The sequence below is a fragment of the Nerophis lumbriciformis genome, linkage group LG12 (genome assembly GCF_033978685.3).
Source record: "Nerophis lumbriciformis linkage group LG12, RoL_Nlum_v2.1, whole genome shotgun sequence".
Classification (NCBI taxonomy): domain Eukaryota; kingdom Metazoa; phylum Chordata; class Actinopteri; order Syngnathiformes; family Syngnathidae; genus Nerophis; species Nerophis lumbriciformis.
The window spans coordinates 32,039,348-32,056,826 of NC_084559.2; the positions used below are offsets into that span (position 1 = coordinate 32,039,348).

The 17,479-nt window shown below is 38.1% G+C and overlaps 1 protein-coding gene across 1 annotated transcript in view; it reads right to left on the reverse strand.

The window, feature by feature from the left end:
- Positions 1 to 1,187: 1,187 nt before the first annotated feature.
- The window catches only part of sart3 (spliceosome associated factor 3, U4/U6 recycling protein), a 28,515-nt gene continuing 12,223 nt past the window's right edge, over positions 1,188 to 17,479 (reverse strand). Inside the window, exons 8-19 of the mRNA XM_061986362.1 lie at positions 17,222 to 17,360; positions 17,044 to 17,151; positions 16,874 to 16,951; positions 16,732 to 16,790; positions 14,980 to 15,089; positions 14,791 to 14,903; positions 14,647 to 14,723; positions 14,417 to 14,576; positions 6,597 to 7,045; positions 6,383 to 6,535; positions 4,192 to 4,376; positions 1,188 to 1,443 (exon numbers count right to left, since the gene is read on the reverse strand). Of these exons, the coding sequence (XP_061842346.1) occupies positions 1,278 to 1,443; positions 4,192 to 4,376; positions 6,383 to 6,535; positions 6,597 to 7,045; positions 14,417 to 14,576; positions 14,647 to 14,723; positions 14,791 to 14,903; positions 14,980 to 15,089; positions 16,732 to 16,790; positions 16,874 to 16,951; positions 17,044 to 17,151; positions 17,222 to 17,360 (1,797 nt within the window). The 3' untranslated portion in view covers positions 1,188 to 1,277. The remainder of the gene's footprint in view (positions 1,444 to 4,191; positions 4,377 to 6,382; positions 6,536 to 6,596; positions 7,046 to 14,416; positions 14,577 to 14,646; positions 14,724 to 14,790; positions 14,904 to 14,979; positions 15,090 to 16,731; positions 16,791 to 16,873; positions 16,952 to 17,043; positions 17,152 to 17,221; positions 17,361 to 17,479) is intronic.

Consider the following 17,479-nt stretch of genomic DNA (forward strand, 5'->3'; position numbering starts at 1 on the left):
TGGCAGCATCATGCTGTGGGGATGGTTTCAGCGGCAGGAAGTGGGAGATGAGTCAGGATAGAGGGAAAGCTGAATGCAGCATGGTTCAGAGACATCCAGGTCATCCAACCTGATGGAGCTTGAGAGGTGCTGAAAAGAGGAATGGGCCAAACTGCCCAAAAGATACGTGTGCCAAGCTTGTGGCATTGTATTCAAAAAGACTTGAGGCTGTAATTACTACCAAAGGTGCATTAACAAAATATTGAGCAAAGGCTGTGAATACTTATGTACATGCGATTTCTTAGGTTTTTATTTTAATACATTTGCAAAAAATACATTAGAACGTGTTCACATTGTCATTATGGTTTATTGTGTGTTGAATTTTAAGGGCACTAAGGCGTGGCACGGCGTGGCGAAGTTGGTAGAGTGGCTGTGCCAGCAATCGGAGGGTTGCTGGTTACTGGGGTTCAATCCCCACCTTCTACCATCCTACTCACGTCCGTTGTGTCCTTGGGCAAGACACTTCACCCCTTGCTCCTGATAGCTGATGGTTAGCGCCTTGCATGGCAGCTCCCGCCATCAGTGTGTGAATGTGTGTGTGAATGGGTGAATGTGGAAATACTGTCAAAGCGCTTTGAGTACCTTGAAGGTAGAAAAGCGCTATACAAGTACAACCCATTTATCATTATCATTATGTAACATAAAATGTGGAAAAAGTGAAGCGCTGTAAATACTTTCTGGATGCACTCTACATGGAAACATCTTGCAATATAATCCTTTAAATCAATGAAGTCTAAAAAAAAACAAAAAAAACATTTTATCACAGCTGGAGAGTTGAAAACATTATCACAGAAAACATCTAAACCAGTTAGTAACTTTTCTGAACATTATTAAAGATTGGACTATTGTATTCACGACACGTACACATTCCCTTCTCAAAGAAAGGACCAAAGCAGTTGTTGGATCTTTAGGAAGTGGCAGTGTGGAGCGCTGCGTACTTTTAATACTTTGTTAGATACCACACATTCCCTTCCATAAGAAACTATCTTTAGGACATTGGAAATGTTGATTCATTTATATCGAACACGCACTGTTACACCTCATTTTAACGTCTTCATGTTCACGTTAAGCAGAATTCTACAAAAAAAGCAAAAAACTCAACGTTTGAATCCGGATCCACTTGACAGGAATAACAAAGAGGCTGTGGGTATATTTACACACATGTATTAGACTTTGTTTTTAATAAAACAGACCGTGTAAGGTAAAAACGACAGGGGTCAAAGGTGAGGAACATCTTCCTACTTGTTCAAAAGCATCCTGGAAAAGTCCGAATTCGATAACGGTCGAGTGTCCCCAGCGCCTCGTTCGGACGACGTCCCGTTCTGGACTGTGCCGGCGGCTGGAGCGCTTTGGCGGTGCAGGGATCGAGGCAGCAAGGACAGCTGCGTGCGCCCTCGGCCTCTCCTGGGGAAACAATTCCAATGCAAAAAAAGGAAAGAAACAACTTGGTTTGTCAAAGGTCATCTGGCTGGATTTGACATCAACTCTTGTAAATGGGTTGCTCAAAAGCAAGAACGGATTCTGAAATCGGATTAGATCTGGATCCAACGGTGTTGTCAAAAGTATATCAGGATTCTTCTGATCCCAGCAGCTTGGTTGGTGGCACTCAGGAACAAAATGTTATTTTAATGTAATTATCATGTTTCAACTGATTTTAAAGTTGAAATGAAAGACGACCTAACACCAAAGACCAGTCAAGTAGAACTAATATAATCCTCTTTAATCAATTCTAATTCGGATTGGAAACCTAATATTTACAGACCTTCTTTAAAGAGTTTCTGACATTTGCATCTCTGTGTAATATTTTAATGTTTAAAAGGTGAAAATGTGGAGTTTGTGAAGGAGATCTTAAAGGGGAACTGCACTTTCTTTAGAATTTTGCCTATCGTTCACAAACATTATGAGACAAGAACATGTCTTTTTTTTTTTTTTTTTTTTACCAATTTAAAGATGATAAAAATGCTTGGAAGATGCGGCTAATCCATCCATCCACTGGCTGAGAGTTAGTGGGCGGTTGCTTTGTTGGGTCTGCTCCTGTCTCTCACCCCACCCCAGCAGACGATGGTGTGGAACACCACCGAGGCCACCACAGTGTATATGTTTTCATTTTTGTTGTTGTTGTTTTACCTACTCAGTGGCCTAGTGGTTAGAGTGTCCGCCCTGAGATCGGTAGGTTGTGAGTTCAAACCCCGGCCGAGTCATACCAAAGACTATAAAAAAAATGGGACCCACTACCTCCCTGCTTGGCACTCAGCATCAAGGGTTGGAATTGGGGGTTAAATCACCAAAATGATTCCCGGGCGCGGCCACCGCTGCTGCCCACTGCTCCCCTCACCTCCCAGGGGGTGATCAAGGGTGATGGGTCAAATGCAGAGAATAATCTCGCCACACCTAGGGTGTGTGTGACAATCATTGGTACTTTAACTTTTTAACTTTTAACTTTTGTAGCTGTATGTAGAAGTGGCTGGTTGCATCAGCTCTGCTCTTTAATGTCTTTAATGTCCTTTGTGATCTTTGATGTTTGCCTCTAACACACATGTTTATGTGTGCTATGGCTATAAGTTTTTTTTCTTGGCCTCAGTCGATACATGTATGTATGTAATATATATGTAAATATAATACAGAGATTTTAATACTATTGTTATACCGTGCTAATGCATGTTGAGGAAACTTCGAGCTGTATCCTGCAAATTTGACAGCGATAGGGGAACAAATGCATCCTCATTGCAATGTAGCATTCTCGTATCTAGTATCGTATCCTGGCCCCCTCTCCAGGGGCCCAGGCTTAGACTGATTTTGTTTATTCTCACCCCCCATCCCCAGCGTTTACCTGTTTCTCACCTTTTTTACATATTAAATACACTTGTTAAATAAAAAAACAACTCTGCCTTGTTTTTAATGACTACTTAGGCCTACTATTTTAATGTTGGTCATTATGGTGGTACATGGAGAGCCAAGTGTTTTCTAAGGTAGTATTTGGTGAAAAATGTTTGAGAACACATGTTCTATGTAGATCATTGAATTAAACATTTTTGATCACAGTTATGATCCGACAAACACACAGAATGGCAGTGTAACAATATCAATTGATTATTTAAATAGTTTCCTAATATGGATCTGATTTAAATCCTTTGTTTTCTTCCCCCTTAAAGCCCTCCTTTTACTATTTTTTGAGTCAGTAAACAATAACCAAAAAGACAAAAGATGTTTTGATAATTAAAAACATTGATCAATAATTGTAGTATTGAACATAAATTGGCCTTTGTTTACATTCAAGACCTCTAGCGGTGTATAGTGTAGCATGTTAAACTATTCTGTCCTCCGGTGATATTATTACATGTTAAAAATTTTGTTTATTTGCCGTCACGGAGGCAAATATTGCTGACTTAGAAACAGCTTTGCACTGTGGAGGGACGTTAGCTGCTAGCGAGAATGCTACATTGCAATGAGGATGCATTTGTTCCCCTATTGCTGTCAAATTTGCAGGCTACAGCTCAAAGTTTCATCAACATGCATTAGCACGGTATAACAATAGTATTAAAATCTCTATTATATTTACATATATACACATACATATATATTTACATGTATACACATACATATATTTAAGTATATATAAATATATATTTACATATATACACATACATATATGTATATTTAAATATGTATATATATATATATATATATATATATATATATATATATTTACATATATACACATACATATATGTATATTTAAATATGAATATATATATATATATATATACATATATATATATATATATATATATTTAAATATGTATATATACCGTATATATCTACAATTCCCCTGAAGAGCAGGGAAACCTACGAAACAGGCTTATAGGGATGTAGGGATGAAATAGCCTCCGTGTTGTTTCCTGACCTAACAAATATATGTACATATATATGTAGACACATATATACTTATGTATACACATACATATATAATTTATAATGTCTGTCGCCTATATCGCACAACCCTAAGTGACATAAATGGCATTTAGATAAGCTGAGAGTTCTGGAGCAGCACAAAAGTTGACCTCCTCTAAGAAAACAAAAGGTTTAATCTGTAGTTTGTAGGGAACACTCACAACGTAAAGGAAGTTGCAAATTCTAAATCAGCGAACTTACCCTCCTTGGACCTGGCGAGGCATCAGGTTAGCTGTGGGCTGACTGGGACCAGGTTTGTTGGTGTTTCTGCGAGGAGGGTTGCTAATAGCAACTGAGATTGTGTTACCTTCAACTTCAATGCCATCCATCTTTACCACTGCCTGAGTAGCCTGCTGTTCATCAGCAAACTCGGCATATGCCAAACCCTGCAGAAGCACGGAGTGAAAGAGAAGGTTAATCCATCTCATTATCCGTAGATCACTACGACGGATTTTCCGATCAGTTTTATGCTGCCGATTACGATAATCATCTATGAGTGAGATCAGCTGATTCCAATACCAATCACATGTACTAACTGTAACTGCTTCTATGTATTGATGGTGAGTGCTGTTGACAGTTCAACAATATAAGCACAATATTTAGACAAATTCCCTATTTTCTTTTCATACCTAAAATTGTTTGCGCAAACCAAGGTCAACTGTACACAATAACTAAATAAAAGAAAAAACTCATTGAAATCATGTTTGCCCTCAAAGTCCTCCTGGGTCCATTGAATTATCTTAATTTGTAAACATTAACAAAAAAATGTTAACAATTATTTTGAGAAAACAAAAATATACCTAATCACTCTAGTTTTCATTATTTACTGATATTACCTTTGTTATATACACAACCAATGTACGGTATGCATTGAACCGCCCTCCTGTTACGTGTCGTGCACTGACCGTGACAATGCTGACTCATCAACAGATATTGGTATATTATCCTTTCTTGACTCTTATTAATCTACTTGCTACACTTCCTGTTAATATCTACCGTATTTTTCGGAGTATAAGTCGCACCGGCCGAAAATGCATAATAAAGAAGGAAAAAAACGTATATAAGTCGCACTGGAGTATAAGTCGCATTTTTTGGGGAAATTTATTTGATAAAACCCAACACCAAGAATAGACATTTGAAAGGCAATTTAAAATAAATAAAGAATAGTGAACATAAATGACACATAAATAACCAACTGAGAACGTGCCTGGTATGTTAACGTAACATATTATGGTAAGAGTCATTCTAATAACTATAACATATAGAACATGCTATACGTTTACCAAACAATATGTCACTCCTAATCGCTAAATCCCATGAATATACGTCTAGTCTCTTACGTGAATGAGCTAAATAATATTATTTGATATTTTACGATAATGTGTTAATAATTTCACACATAAGTCGCTCCTGAGTATAAGTCGCACCCCCGGCCAAACTATGAAAAAAACTGTGACTTATGGTCCGAAAAATACGGTACTTACTTTCTGCTATAATGTGGTTCCATCTACACTTCCTAAACAATACTGAGCACTTGTTTCTTCTGTTGTTTTAGGCTAGCTTAGCCGCTAACTTTGCTATTAACATTCCTGCTCCTGGCTTGCTTTCTGTGTAAAACAGTGATAATAATACTTGAAGTTGATAATGATTAAGGTTAAATATTGAGACACTAATTAAGATACTAAGAAATGCAGTTTATTTGCCGTAATGGAAGTGCTTATTATTAGGTTAAGGGAGCGGCTCCATCCTGTATGGAGATACCATCCATCCATCCATCCATTTTCTACCGCTTGTCCCTTTCGGGAGTGTGGGGGGCGCTGGAGCCTATCTCAGTGGGGTACACCCTGGATACATACAGGTGAATTTAAAAATGTTTAAATATTGTGCAATACTTCATTCATGTTAGCAATTAAACTTCAAATGTGAAACTAATATGCGAGATAAACTAATTACATGCAACGTGAGCTATGTCAAGCTTTTATTTGTTAGAATTTTGATGACCATGACAAATTTTCTGAGATTTTCAATTTGAGGTTTTCATAAGCTGTTAGCCATAATCATCAAAATTATATCAAAAGAAGGCTTGAAATATCTTGAGTTGCCTATGTCATATATTAGTTTAATCTTGTAAATGTAATTGCCGGAATCAACAAACATTTGCACAATATTCTAATGTTTTTGAGTTTTACCTGTAATTAGTTGCTAGCTTGTCAGCCAGAGGACTAAAAGTGAATACAATATTAGCCAGAGGGGATCGGTGTTCGTGATCAGCATTGAAAGGCATTATTAGACAATGGCGATCACGTACATTTTCACTACAAATCGGCAGATACTGATCGGTAGACGACCGATCGGCACATTCCTAATCACCACCTTGCACTTCAAGTCCCACCTTGGGCTTTCCTGAGCGGTATGTGACCAAACGAACTTCTTTAATGGTGCCATGTTGCTTGCATAATTCTTCGAGTTGCTCCTTGGTGAAGGAAAATGGCAGCCCAGAGATGAAGATTTTGTGTTTCTCGATAGACGTGTTGTACTTGAACACCTACAGAGAGGTTAAGTTAGCTAAGAGAAGTCACACCATTAAATAATGAATTACTACTTACCTTAAAGTCTGGGTTCTTGGTCTTGTCCACACACGGAGACACAAACATAGGCCTGCCCCCCACCTCGCTTCTGTCCAGTTTGAGGGCTTCAGGGACAGACACAGCACTTTCAAACTGCACATAACCGTAGCCCTTGAAGATCCCTTTGTTGCTGGAGACAAGGCGAATCTGTTTAACTGGTCCACAGGTCTCAAAGAGAGTCCGAAGTTTGGCATCAGGCTCTTCCAGCGTGTATGTCAGGTTGCTAACGAACACGCTGTTGCTATCGTTCCGAAGCTCAGTCTTGTCATTGCTTTGATTCTGTGGACTGGCCTGCTGGGATTTGTTGTTTGCAGGTGCAGAACCTTTATAGCCAGGAGGAGCCTTTCTCCCAAAGTGTCCAACATCCGTCTCCATGTACTCTTCTGTGCTTTGCTCGCCTTTTCCTCTGTGTCGCTTCGGAGCGTGTTCTGTCAATGACACAATGGATGTCTTCACATTACAATAGGCAACTTGAATTAACAGCTTTTCTAATATAAAAGAGCAACATCATTCATTATACAGTAAAAACACATCACCTGCTTAAATTATTGGCCAATGGCATTTTTGGAATTTTTTGGCGTAATTTAGCACTTCATGATGCTGGCTACCTCTGGAAAATTTAACAGTATACGTCGGTTGAACCTCGCAGTGGCAGCTGCTGATCTTTCAAGTAGGGGAAACTCATTTTCAGCTACTCTCTAGACACAAGTACAGCCTTTATTAAAATATATAAATATGATTAGAGATGTTCGATAATGGCTTTTTTGCCGATATCCGATATTCCGATATTGTCCAACTCTTAATTACCGATTCTGATATCAACCAATACCGATATATACAGTCGTGGAATTAACACCTCATTATGCCTACGGTAATTTTGTTGTGATGCCCCGCTGGATGCATTAAACAATGTAACAAGGTTTTCCAAAATAAATCAACTCAAGTTATGGAAAAAAGGGCCAACATGGCACTGCCATATTTATTATTGAAGTCACAAAGTACATTATTTTTTTTAACATGCCTCAAAACAGCAGCTTAGAATTGGGGGGGGGGGGGGGGGGGTATATTGTAGCGTCCCGGAAGAGTTAGTGCTGCAAGGGGTTCTGGGTATTTGTTCTGTTGTGTTTATGTTGTGTTACGGTGCGGATGTTCTCCCGAAAAGTGTTTGTCATTCTTGTTTGGTGTGGGTTCACAATGTGGCGCATATTTGTAACAGTGTTAAAGTTGTTTATACGGCCACCATCAGTGTGACCTGTATGGCTGTTGACCAAGTATGCCTTGCATTCACTTGTGTGTGTGAAAAGCCGTAGATATTATGTGATTGGGCCGGCACGCAAAGGCAGTGCCTTTAAGGTTTATTGGCCTTCTGTACTTCTCCCTACGTCCATCTACCACTCCGTACAGCGGCGTTTTAAAAAGTCATAAATTTTACTTTTTGAAACCGATACCGATAATTTCCGAAATTACATTTTAAAGCATTTATCGGCCGATAATATTGGACTGCCGATATTATCGGACATCTCTAAATATAATAGATTTTGCAAAGAAAACGTCACTTTGAGGACTGTAAAATTCTCCATATCAACTCAGTACAACAGAATGAAACTTGAAAAATACTCTAGCAGTGGTTTATATTTCAAGATCGCCGATTTGCTCATTTTCCTGTCAATCAAAAAGGGATTCAGCCTGAGACAGATCATCATACAAAAGCCCAGCATCCAAACCAAACCCCCTTTCTATACCCCTTTTCTACACAGAGTGTCCGATGGGCGAGACAGAGCCAAGCATTCATCCAATGACGGTCTACTTTGGCTGCAGTGGAACAACCTACTCCATGCTCCCCCATTTGAGTCAATGGACGCTCAACATTAGAACGGTTTAGTGCACAATGAATGAGACGAAAGTTGTTAGCAGTCGCTAAAGTAATTGATTATGAACAAAAATTGAACGCATTCTAGCGCATATTTAGGGAATGAAATATAAACACATGTTAGAATTTCACCACTTTTTTTTCACATTTTAAGGAAAGCTGAGTTTCCCTTGCAGTCTTTTAGCAATCGCCTTGACACATACATCCCTTGATGTGCTTCAAATATCACAGCTTCACAAAATTGCATACTTTATTTTAAAGTGTAGTCTACGTGTTTTTGGCCTAAATTAATTGTTAAGTCAAGTATTATTTATGTATTATTTGTATTACAAAGCAGTATTTGTCTTGTTTTTTATTAATATTATGTTGTGGCGATCGATGAAGATATTCACCAAGCAAGACTTTCGTTTCTCGGTTAAGGGCGAACATTGCTAATAACAATAAATGGCTAATCTTTACAGCGACAAGCTCAAGTTGACAAACTTTTGGCAGAACAAATTTAATGGACTTAATCTTGAACTCCTGCCTCATCGATAACATCTCCACATTGGTAAGAATTTGACGTGAGCAGTGATGGACAGTAACAAGCTACATGTACGTAGCTTAACTACATTTTCCAGTAGCTTGGCGGTAGTTTAGCTACTTTTTTAACAAGTTGCTTTTCCTGGAGCTTAGCTACTTTTAGACCCGTGTAGCTAGGTAGTTTACATCAAAGCTACAAGCTATAAAGAGAGAAAATGGACTGCAAACCCAGGCCTCCAAAAATATGGAGAAAATACAAGAACCTGGAAGAATTAGAACATCCTACATATGGAAAAAATCCATGATGATTGGTTGGTGTTTGTATGATGAGTCACAATTGGCTGAGGTTAGGGCGAACCTTTAGGGACTGGCCAACCAGAGGCAAGATAAGTTGAGTCAAACCAGTAAGGAAAATCATAAAAGATTCGTACTTGTTACTTGGCGACGAGGGAGTCGGAGACAGAGGGACGCTTCAAGCTGACAACCCAAATAAAAACAAACATACTTGAAAATTGCAGAGGGATTCTCTTCCGCAGATTAGATTTCCCTTTAGTGATGAAGACGATGTCCACGAAACCCACGATAATGTATGCTTTTAGAGAAAACAACAGCCAAAGACTTAGTTTTTAGTTGTTTACTCTATAAACCAAAATCATAACTGCTCTCTTCATCTAAGACGTGGAAGACAAATTTAGTGAGTTGAGTTCATGAAAAGTTTTACTGCACATAACCATTATCGAATGTTCCCAAACAACACACAAGTCGTTTTTTCTTTGTAAAGATATAGATAAATGCAGATTTTTTTTTACTGTAGGAAGAGAAAATAAGTAACATTATAGGGGTGGGCCAAAGAAAAGACAAACTAAATAAATACATACAATGGGGTGCGGGGACCCTTAGAAGCAGTTGTAGGGTGTCCCCAGCTAAATGACAGATAGTTAATAGTAATGGATTTGTACACACTCGGTTACATTAACATTGATATTATACATGTGAGCCCATAGATATAAATGCTGTTAAATGTAGCTTTGGTGTAGCAAGCTACTTTTGCCATTTAGCTTGTGGTGTCGCTTACTACTATTCTCCAGAGATAGCTTCCCCTGTAGCTTAGCTACATTTAATCGAGACTAACTTGTAGCTTAGCTTACTACATTTTCCAAGTAGCTTGCCCATCACTGGACGCGAGTGATGTCAAAAGACAACAGTGGGTCGTAGCATCGGACATTCGGCGCGGCACGTTAGGCTACCAGCAGCTGTCCAGGTAAAGTGGAGACAAACTCTTTTGATCAGTTCATCTTCGACATCAATAACTCAGCTTTGGCGTGAGCCATGAGAACACAGGACACGCAATGCTAACAAGTAACAATAAAGCTAATGGTCGTAGCTGCAACTGTCAAGTTGATTAACTTTTTGCAGAAATGCTCATTCCTGTGATTTCACACATTGAAGCTCAGTTGTAAGTTGTAACTAAGAAGAATTACCCAGGATGTGACATTATTTTAATGCCGTGGTCATGTTGTAGTGGCCCGGGACAACAAATGACGCTTGGAGGATCCTCCAGGATACAGTTGAGTAATCTACATTAGAACACACTCAAAGCTACTATATTGTTGTGTAAACGAGTATTAAGGTGACTATCTGGGTGTTATTTCATATTTAGAGGATTATGTTAAAAAAAAAAGTATTCTCTATGAAAATATTCGATTTATAAATCATCATACTTTGCGGAAATGTATCACAATAAACGAGGGACGACTGTAGTAATCTGAAGAGACTGTACACAAAAGATGCTCTGCAAATCTGGCAGATTTGCAAAGAAGAGCGATGTCATGTCTATAGACTTACATCCAAAAAGACTTAAAAGGGGAAGTGCACTTTTTTTGGAATTTGCCTATAGTTCACATTCATTATGAAACACATGACGACGGATGGATTTTTAAAAAAAAAAGCTTTTTAAATATCTAATAAACCTAAATAAAAGTCTGCTTACAGCGGAGCCAATGGGAGCTGCACTATTTTGCCCATAAAATCGAATAAATAACCATTCAAAAAGCCCTAACAATACTTCATTTACATTTTGTGACTTGAATATTAACCAAGTATTAGTGATATTGTTATTATAAGTGCTAACGCAAACGAACAATTTATAGCAGCGACATGATTACAAGCTTGTGTGCCGGTTTACATCATCGAGTGGTCAGCTGCTTTCTCACTTCCTTGCTTCGTGTAAGTTTATTGTAGATCATAAATCACGCCTCTCACCTGAAAAGTAGATGGCTGAGGATATAATCCGACAAGTTGGGACATTTTAACAGCCATTTAGGACCCGAAACTGTCGAGGACAACACGAAAAGACGCTTGGTTCCCCAAACCCTTTTCTTTGTGAGGATTATGAGTCATTATGAATCACCTAAATGGAAATATATGAACATCTCAGCAGTCAGCATCCTAATGACAGCAGACCTTGTACAGTAAGTGATGTTGTATTATTTTTGTTGGCTCTCATGAAGTCTGCAGTGAGTAACAATCAGTGATAAAGAAAGAAAAAAGCAAACGTTGTGATGCGTTTTTGAAAATTAAATTAATGCGCCGCTTATGCTTGAAATTAGAGATGTCCGATAATGGCTTTTTTGCCGATATCCGATATTTCGATATTGTCCAGCTCTTAATTACTGATTCCGATATCAATCGATACCGATATATACAGTCGTAGAATTAACACATTATTATGCCTAATTTTGTTGTGATGCCCTGCTGAATGCATTAAACAATGTAACAAGGTTTTCCAAAATAAATCAACTCAAGTTATGGAAAAAAATGCCAACATGGCACTGCCATATTTATTATTGAAGTCACAAAGTGCATTATTTTTGGGGGGGTTGAGGTGGGGGGTAGGGGGTACCAGGGGGTGTATATTGTAGCGTCCCGGAAGAGTTAGTGCTGCAAGGGGTTCTGGGTATTTGTTCTGTTGTGTTTATGTTTATGTTACGGTGCGGATGTTCTCCCGAAAAGTGTTTGTCATTCTTGTTTGGTGTGGGTTCACAGTGTGGCGCATATTTGTAACAGCGTTAAAGTTGTTTATACGGCCACCCTCAGTGTGACCTGTATGGCTGTTGACCAAGAATGCCTTGCATTCACTTGTGTGTGTGAAAAGCCGTACATATTATGTGACTGGGCCGGCACGCAAAGGCAGTGTCTTTAAGGTTTATTGGCGCTCTGAACTTCTCCCTACGTCCGTGTACACAGTGGCGTTTTAAAAAGTCATACATTTCACTTTTTTGAAAACGATACCAATAATTTCCGATATTACATTTTAAAGCATTTATCGGCCGATAATATCGGCAGTCCGATATCATCGGACATCCCTACTTAAAATAATTAAAATGCGTAAATATTAAATGATATTATAAATATGCCGATTACTACATTACATATATACTTACATCCTGTATATAAAACCTGAATGGAGGTGTTTGGATGTTTCTTTAAGGGCTTTGTAGGCGGAATTGCGCGGCTACCATAGGCTCCATTGTAAGCAAATTTTTGATCCCATTTATTTAATATTAGGAATGCAAAAAAAATAATATCCGCTGTCATGTCTTTTATAATGATTTTGAACGATAGACAAAATTCCAAAAAAAGTGCAGTTCCCCTTTAGTGCCATCATCAAAGCACAACTTCAATAAAGTATTAGTTTTACTTATGAATACATTATTACTTACATTTGATCGCTTAACATATTAGTTTTTTGTTTAATTAAACAGTAACGGGTCACAATATTTTGGAGGGAAAAAAGATGTCAAATTGTCTATTACATATCATATCATCAGAGATTGTGTTAACTTTTTATATCTACTCTTACGGTAAATATATTTAGCAGGCTTTTGCAAAATTGCAAATTTAATTGAGAATGTCTCCTAAATTAAAATGAACTTCAAATTAATTTGAGTTGAAATTGCAAACAGGAAGTAGAATTGAAAAATCTATCATTTTTATGTATTTCAGATACTCAACGATACCAATTTTCGGTATTTTTGTGTGTAAATAAATGTTAATTGTTTGATGATAAAATGTTATTTTTTAATGTAACATTTAAAAATAAACTGATTTTGATAACTGTACTGTGGAGTTGTTACATATTGTTTTCTGATCAGATTTGAGTCTCATTTGTAATGCAGTTGCACTTTCAAGACATTAGATGGCAGTACTGTATAGGCTATCTATAGTATGTTGTCTAACGAGGAAGTAGCTTTTTCCATGAAGTTGAATGTGTTATGTTGCGCCCTACAAAGTGTGTATAATTCAAGTATTGTACTTATTATACATCAGGTATTTTTTGGTAAAATTCATCTTAGTTGTAGTTTTCATTACCAAATTTGGAGGTGTTGCGACCGCCATGTAAAATCGGTACTGCTAATAGTAGCCTGTCTATGGCAAATTTAATGTAAATTAGCATTACACTAGCACATTTTGGAAGAGTGGAGCTTTACTTTATGTCTTAGCATTTTTAACCAAGCATACTTGCTTTGCTGGTGTTGAAAATTGCAACATAACTCATAGGGTTTTTGGCGGAGTCCGCTCTAAGTTGTTTCCTTGAACCTGTGTTTGTTTGCAACCGGACGTGACGAGTCTGCAACCGGGCGTGATGTCACATGTAACAAAGGTATTCACACATGTATTAACTGTGCTGAACTGGGCTTTTAATGTGGTTTGCTGTTATTGTTTTACATTTTATTTGCATTACAGGATCACAACTTATTAAATGTTTCTATTTATCCTATTCTATTGGTAATATATTCCTATTAATATATTCCTATTAGCCTATGCTAATAATAACCTGCCTGTGTGCTATCATTCCTGTGGTACTAATTGGGCCAAATTTGGGTACTACATTTCCATCTCATGTTTGCTAATATGGTAATAAAGCCATGAATCCTTAAATTGAATATTTCATATGCGACTGTTTTACATATTTTATAGAAATAGTATTAGTAAAACCTCATATACACTTTATATTTTAATTACAGCAAATGTTTTTCATGGAAAATAAAAATAAAAACATTGTTTCTAAACAGATCATTTATTTGATGCATTATTATTAGTTCCAAATAATGAAAAAATTAAGTATTTCTTAGAATGCTTTACTTTAACTATTTAAAATGGAGGTAATGTGTGTTAAATTTGAGTGTTGGTATAGTATTTGTTAGTATTTAAGCCAAAACCTTTGTTCAACATGACAAATGATTCCTGTTATTTGGCTATAATTAATTTAATTCCACTTTCTGTAATTGCAATTCAGTAACCTGTGGAGTGAAACCAATTCAATTAAAATTCTTCAAATTAATTAAACTGAAATTCCAAATTTGGAAGTTTGCACAAGCCTGATAATTATGCTCATATGAATCACCTGTGTGGTCATTCCAGTCATCTTGATCTGCTTTCCTCTTCTCCCCAAATCGACCTCCCTTCTGAATTTTCTTCTGAGTCTTCTTGTCCGTCTTGGCCTTCCGCCTCTGCTCAGCTCGTCCTTCATCCTGTTGAGCATGGATGGCTTCTTTTTCTGCCACCTAACAGACAGCCCGAGGATGGTCATGATATAAGGCAGCAACAAGACTATTTATATAATTTGCGTCAAACCTTCGCTCTTTGCTCATTAAGCCTGTTCAGCCGAGTCTCGGTTTTCTGAACTGCAACATCCCAGTCAACCAAAGAACCTGAGTAATCAGACAAGTCGTGAAGATGTGCTTACCGGTACTTGTTACCACACGTGGGGGAGCTCACCTTCTACTCTCTCAAAGGTGAGCAGGACTTCACACACATGTTCTGGGTAGTCTGAGCTACATTGGACCGCTCTGTGAAGAGCTTTTCGGCAATGGGCAGAATCTCCATAAGCTCTGCAGAGAAAAGGATGATGCAATCATAGCAAGCAAGAAGTGAGGTTTAGTTAATCAGTTTTAAAGCCTGACAGACCTTTCCAGGTTATAATACTCCAGCCACATGTTGGCAAATTTGGCATTCCCTTTTGTCATGATGCTGTCCCACAGTTCTCTGGCTTTTTGGATGTTCTTACAGTGCAGGGCCTGGGAGGACAACAACGACTTTAATCCTGATCCAGACTAGGGCTGCACAATTAATCAAATTCAAACCACGATCACGGCTGCCACGACTAAATGAGGGAGATTGTCGGTGATATTAACACTTAAAAAGCAGGTTCCACTGCATATCCAATCAAGCACTTTTAGTCGCGCAACAGAAAAGTAACAGCGGCACGTCTTGAAGCCCTGCCAGAAGCCATTGTGTATGCGCACAGAGCCCCATGACCATGCCAACCACCTCGCCAGCCGGCATTATCAAACCTTTCACAGGCTGCTGCAGTGAGTCGCCTCGATTCACTTCCGTGGAGTCTAACGCGGCGTGCGTAAAAGGTCGAACTGCTGTTATTAGGTGGTGACAGGCGTGGACGCCTGCACAACACACTGCTCTGCTTCTCTCCTTGAAGTCGCACTAGCATGACTAACAGCTAGCCATCGTTCAGAATAGACCCTGGGGACACTTTTCTGGCGAGACGTGCTCCCCATTAGAATTCATGCACCCCCTGCATCTGCTTATGTGTATGAATCAGGGAAAGCGGAAATGTAATTGCACATAAAAAGACAAATACTATTGTTACACTAAATATAGAAAATAGAAATAGAAAATCTGCAAAGACTCCTCCCACCCCCACCAAAGACTGTTTTCACTGCTGGACTCTAGAAAGAGGTTCCGTAGCCTCCGAAGCAGAACCTCCAGGTTCTGTAACAGCTTCTTCCCTCAGGCCGTAAGACTCTTGAACGCATCATAATTAAATTATCCCCTCAACTCCCCCCAAAATGGATTAACTCGCTGGAATAAAAAAGACAATATAATATACATCCATAAACGTGGATGTGAAAAAGTGCAATATATTTATCTGTACAGTAATCTATTTATTTATTTATATATATTTATATTTATTTATATATATTTAAATTTATTTATTTATTTTATATATATATTTATATATTATTTATATATATTTATTTATTTATATATGCACCTTATTGCTTTTTTATCCTGCACTACCATGAGCTTATGTAACGAAATTTTGTTCTTATCTGTGCTGTAAAGTTCAAATTTGAATGACAATAAAAAGGAAGTCTAAGTCTAGTCTAAGTCTAAATATGCTATACGGTATTTTTGTATTTTGTCATTTTTTATACATGTGACACACTACAAATAATGATTAGGTGAAGCTGAGGTGTCTAAGTGATGCGCGGGTCACCTGCCGAACATTGCCGTTTAATGGCCCAGAAAAAAAGTAAAAAATGGATAAGTAGAGCTTAAGACATCATGTAATGAAAAAAAGATGAAATTCTAACACTAATTATGGACAAAAACACAATTTAAAATTATGAATACCGGTAACTTTTATTTTAGCCCTTTTATCAAGACTGTTTCATAAAAAATGACATGCTCATGTCACATTTAAATGCCCCTCCCACCTCCAGGACCCCATTACACTAACAACTGCCCACCCTTGGGAAACACTATGTTTCACCTAGCACAATATGGTTTTAATATTGGTAAAAATAATCGTGCAGCCCTAATCCAGACTAACACACAGTGGTCTTATTTGTCAAACACTTCAAACAGAAAAAGCATAATTTTAAGGGGTTCTTCTTTTCAAAGTAAGTGTCATACTACCTCTATCCTTGCCCAAATCTGCATAATGTTACAGGAAGGGTCTCCACTTTCACCAAATCCTGCAGTGTCATGACACAATGAATCAGACTGGAATTAAGTTGTAATGAAACCGATGGAACATTGTGAATGAGAATCCCCCTACTCTGTTCGACGTCTTGTTTCATGTAGTCCAGACAGCGAGTAAATGCTCCTCGTAGCTCCTCCAACTCTTTACTCGACTCTGTGAGAAGCCGTCAGCGGAGGAACAATGGCTGAATTAAACGCTTTCCAAACACAAAGACAAATGATGGCTTCATCTGATGCTGCTCTCACCTTGGCTGAAATCCACACGTCTCCTCAGGTAGTCGAGGTAAGCCTGCCAGATCTCCACATAATCCGTAGCTTGAATGAAGCCTGCATTCAGCGCCTTTTCAAACACATCTGGAAACGGGGTTTCATTCAGTAACTTCACTGACATGTTAAAAGTGCTGCAATTGGTCACAAAGTTTACCTGAGACAGTTTGATGGTTTCCCCCGTGCCTTTCTACAGCTTGCAGGTAGCTCTTCCACAGACTCATAGTCCATGGGCAGTTTCTGACAGCACGATCATGAGCGGGCAGAACTAAGTCTTTGATTTTCAGTTGACGGTCCTGGAGAACCCAAAGAAAAAATAGTAAGTGTTAACTTTGACAGCAGTTTTAATCATAGCCTTTTAACAACAAAAAAAATGTTTTGTCTAATTTTAGTCATCTAAATTGGTTTTGTTTTT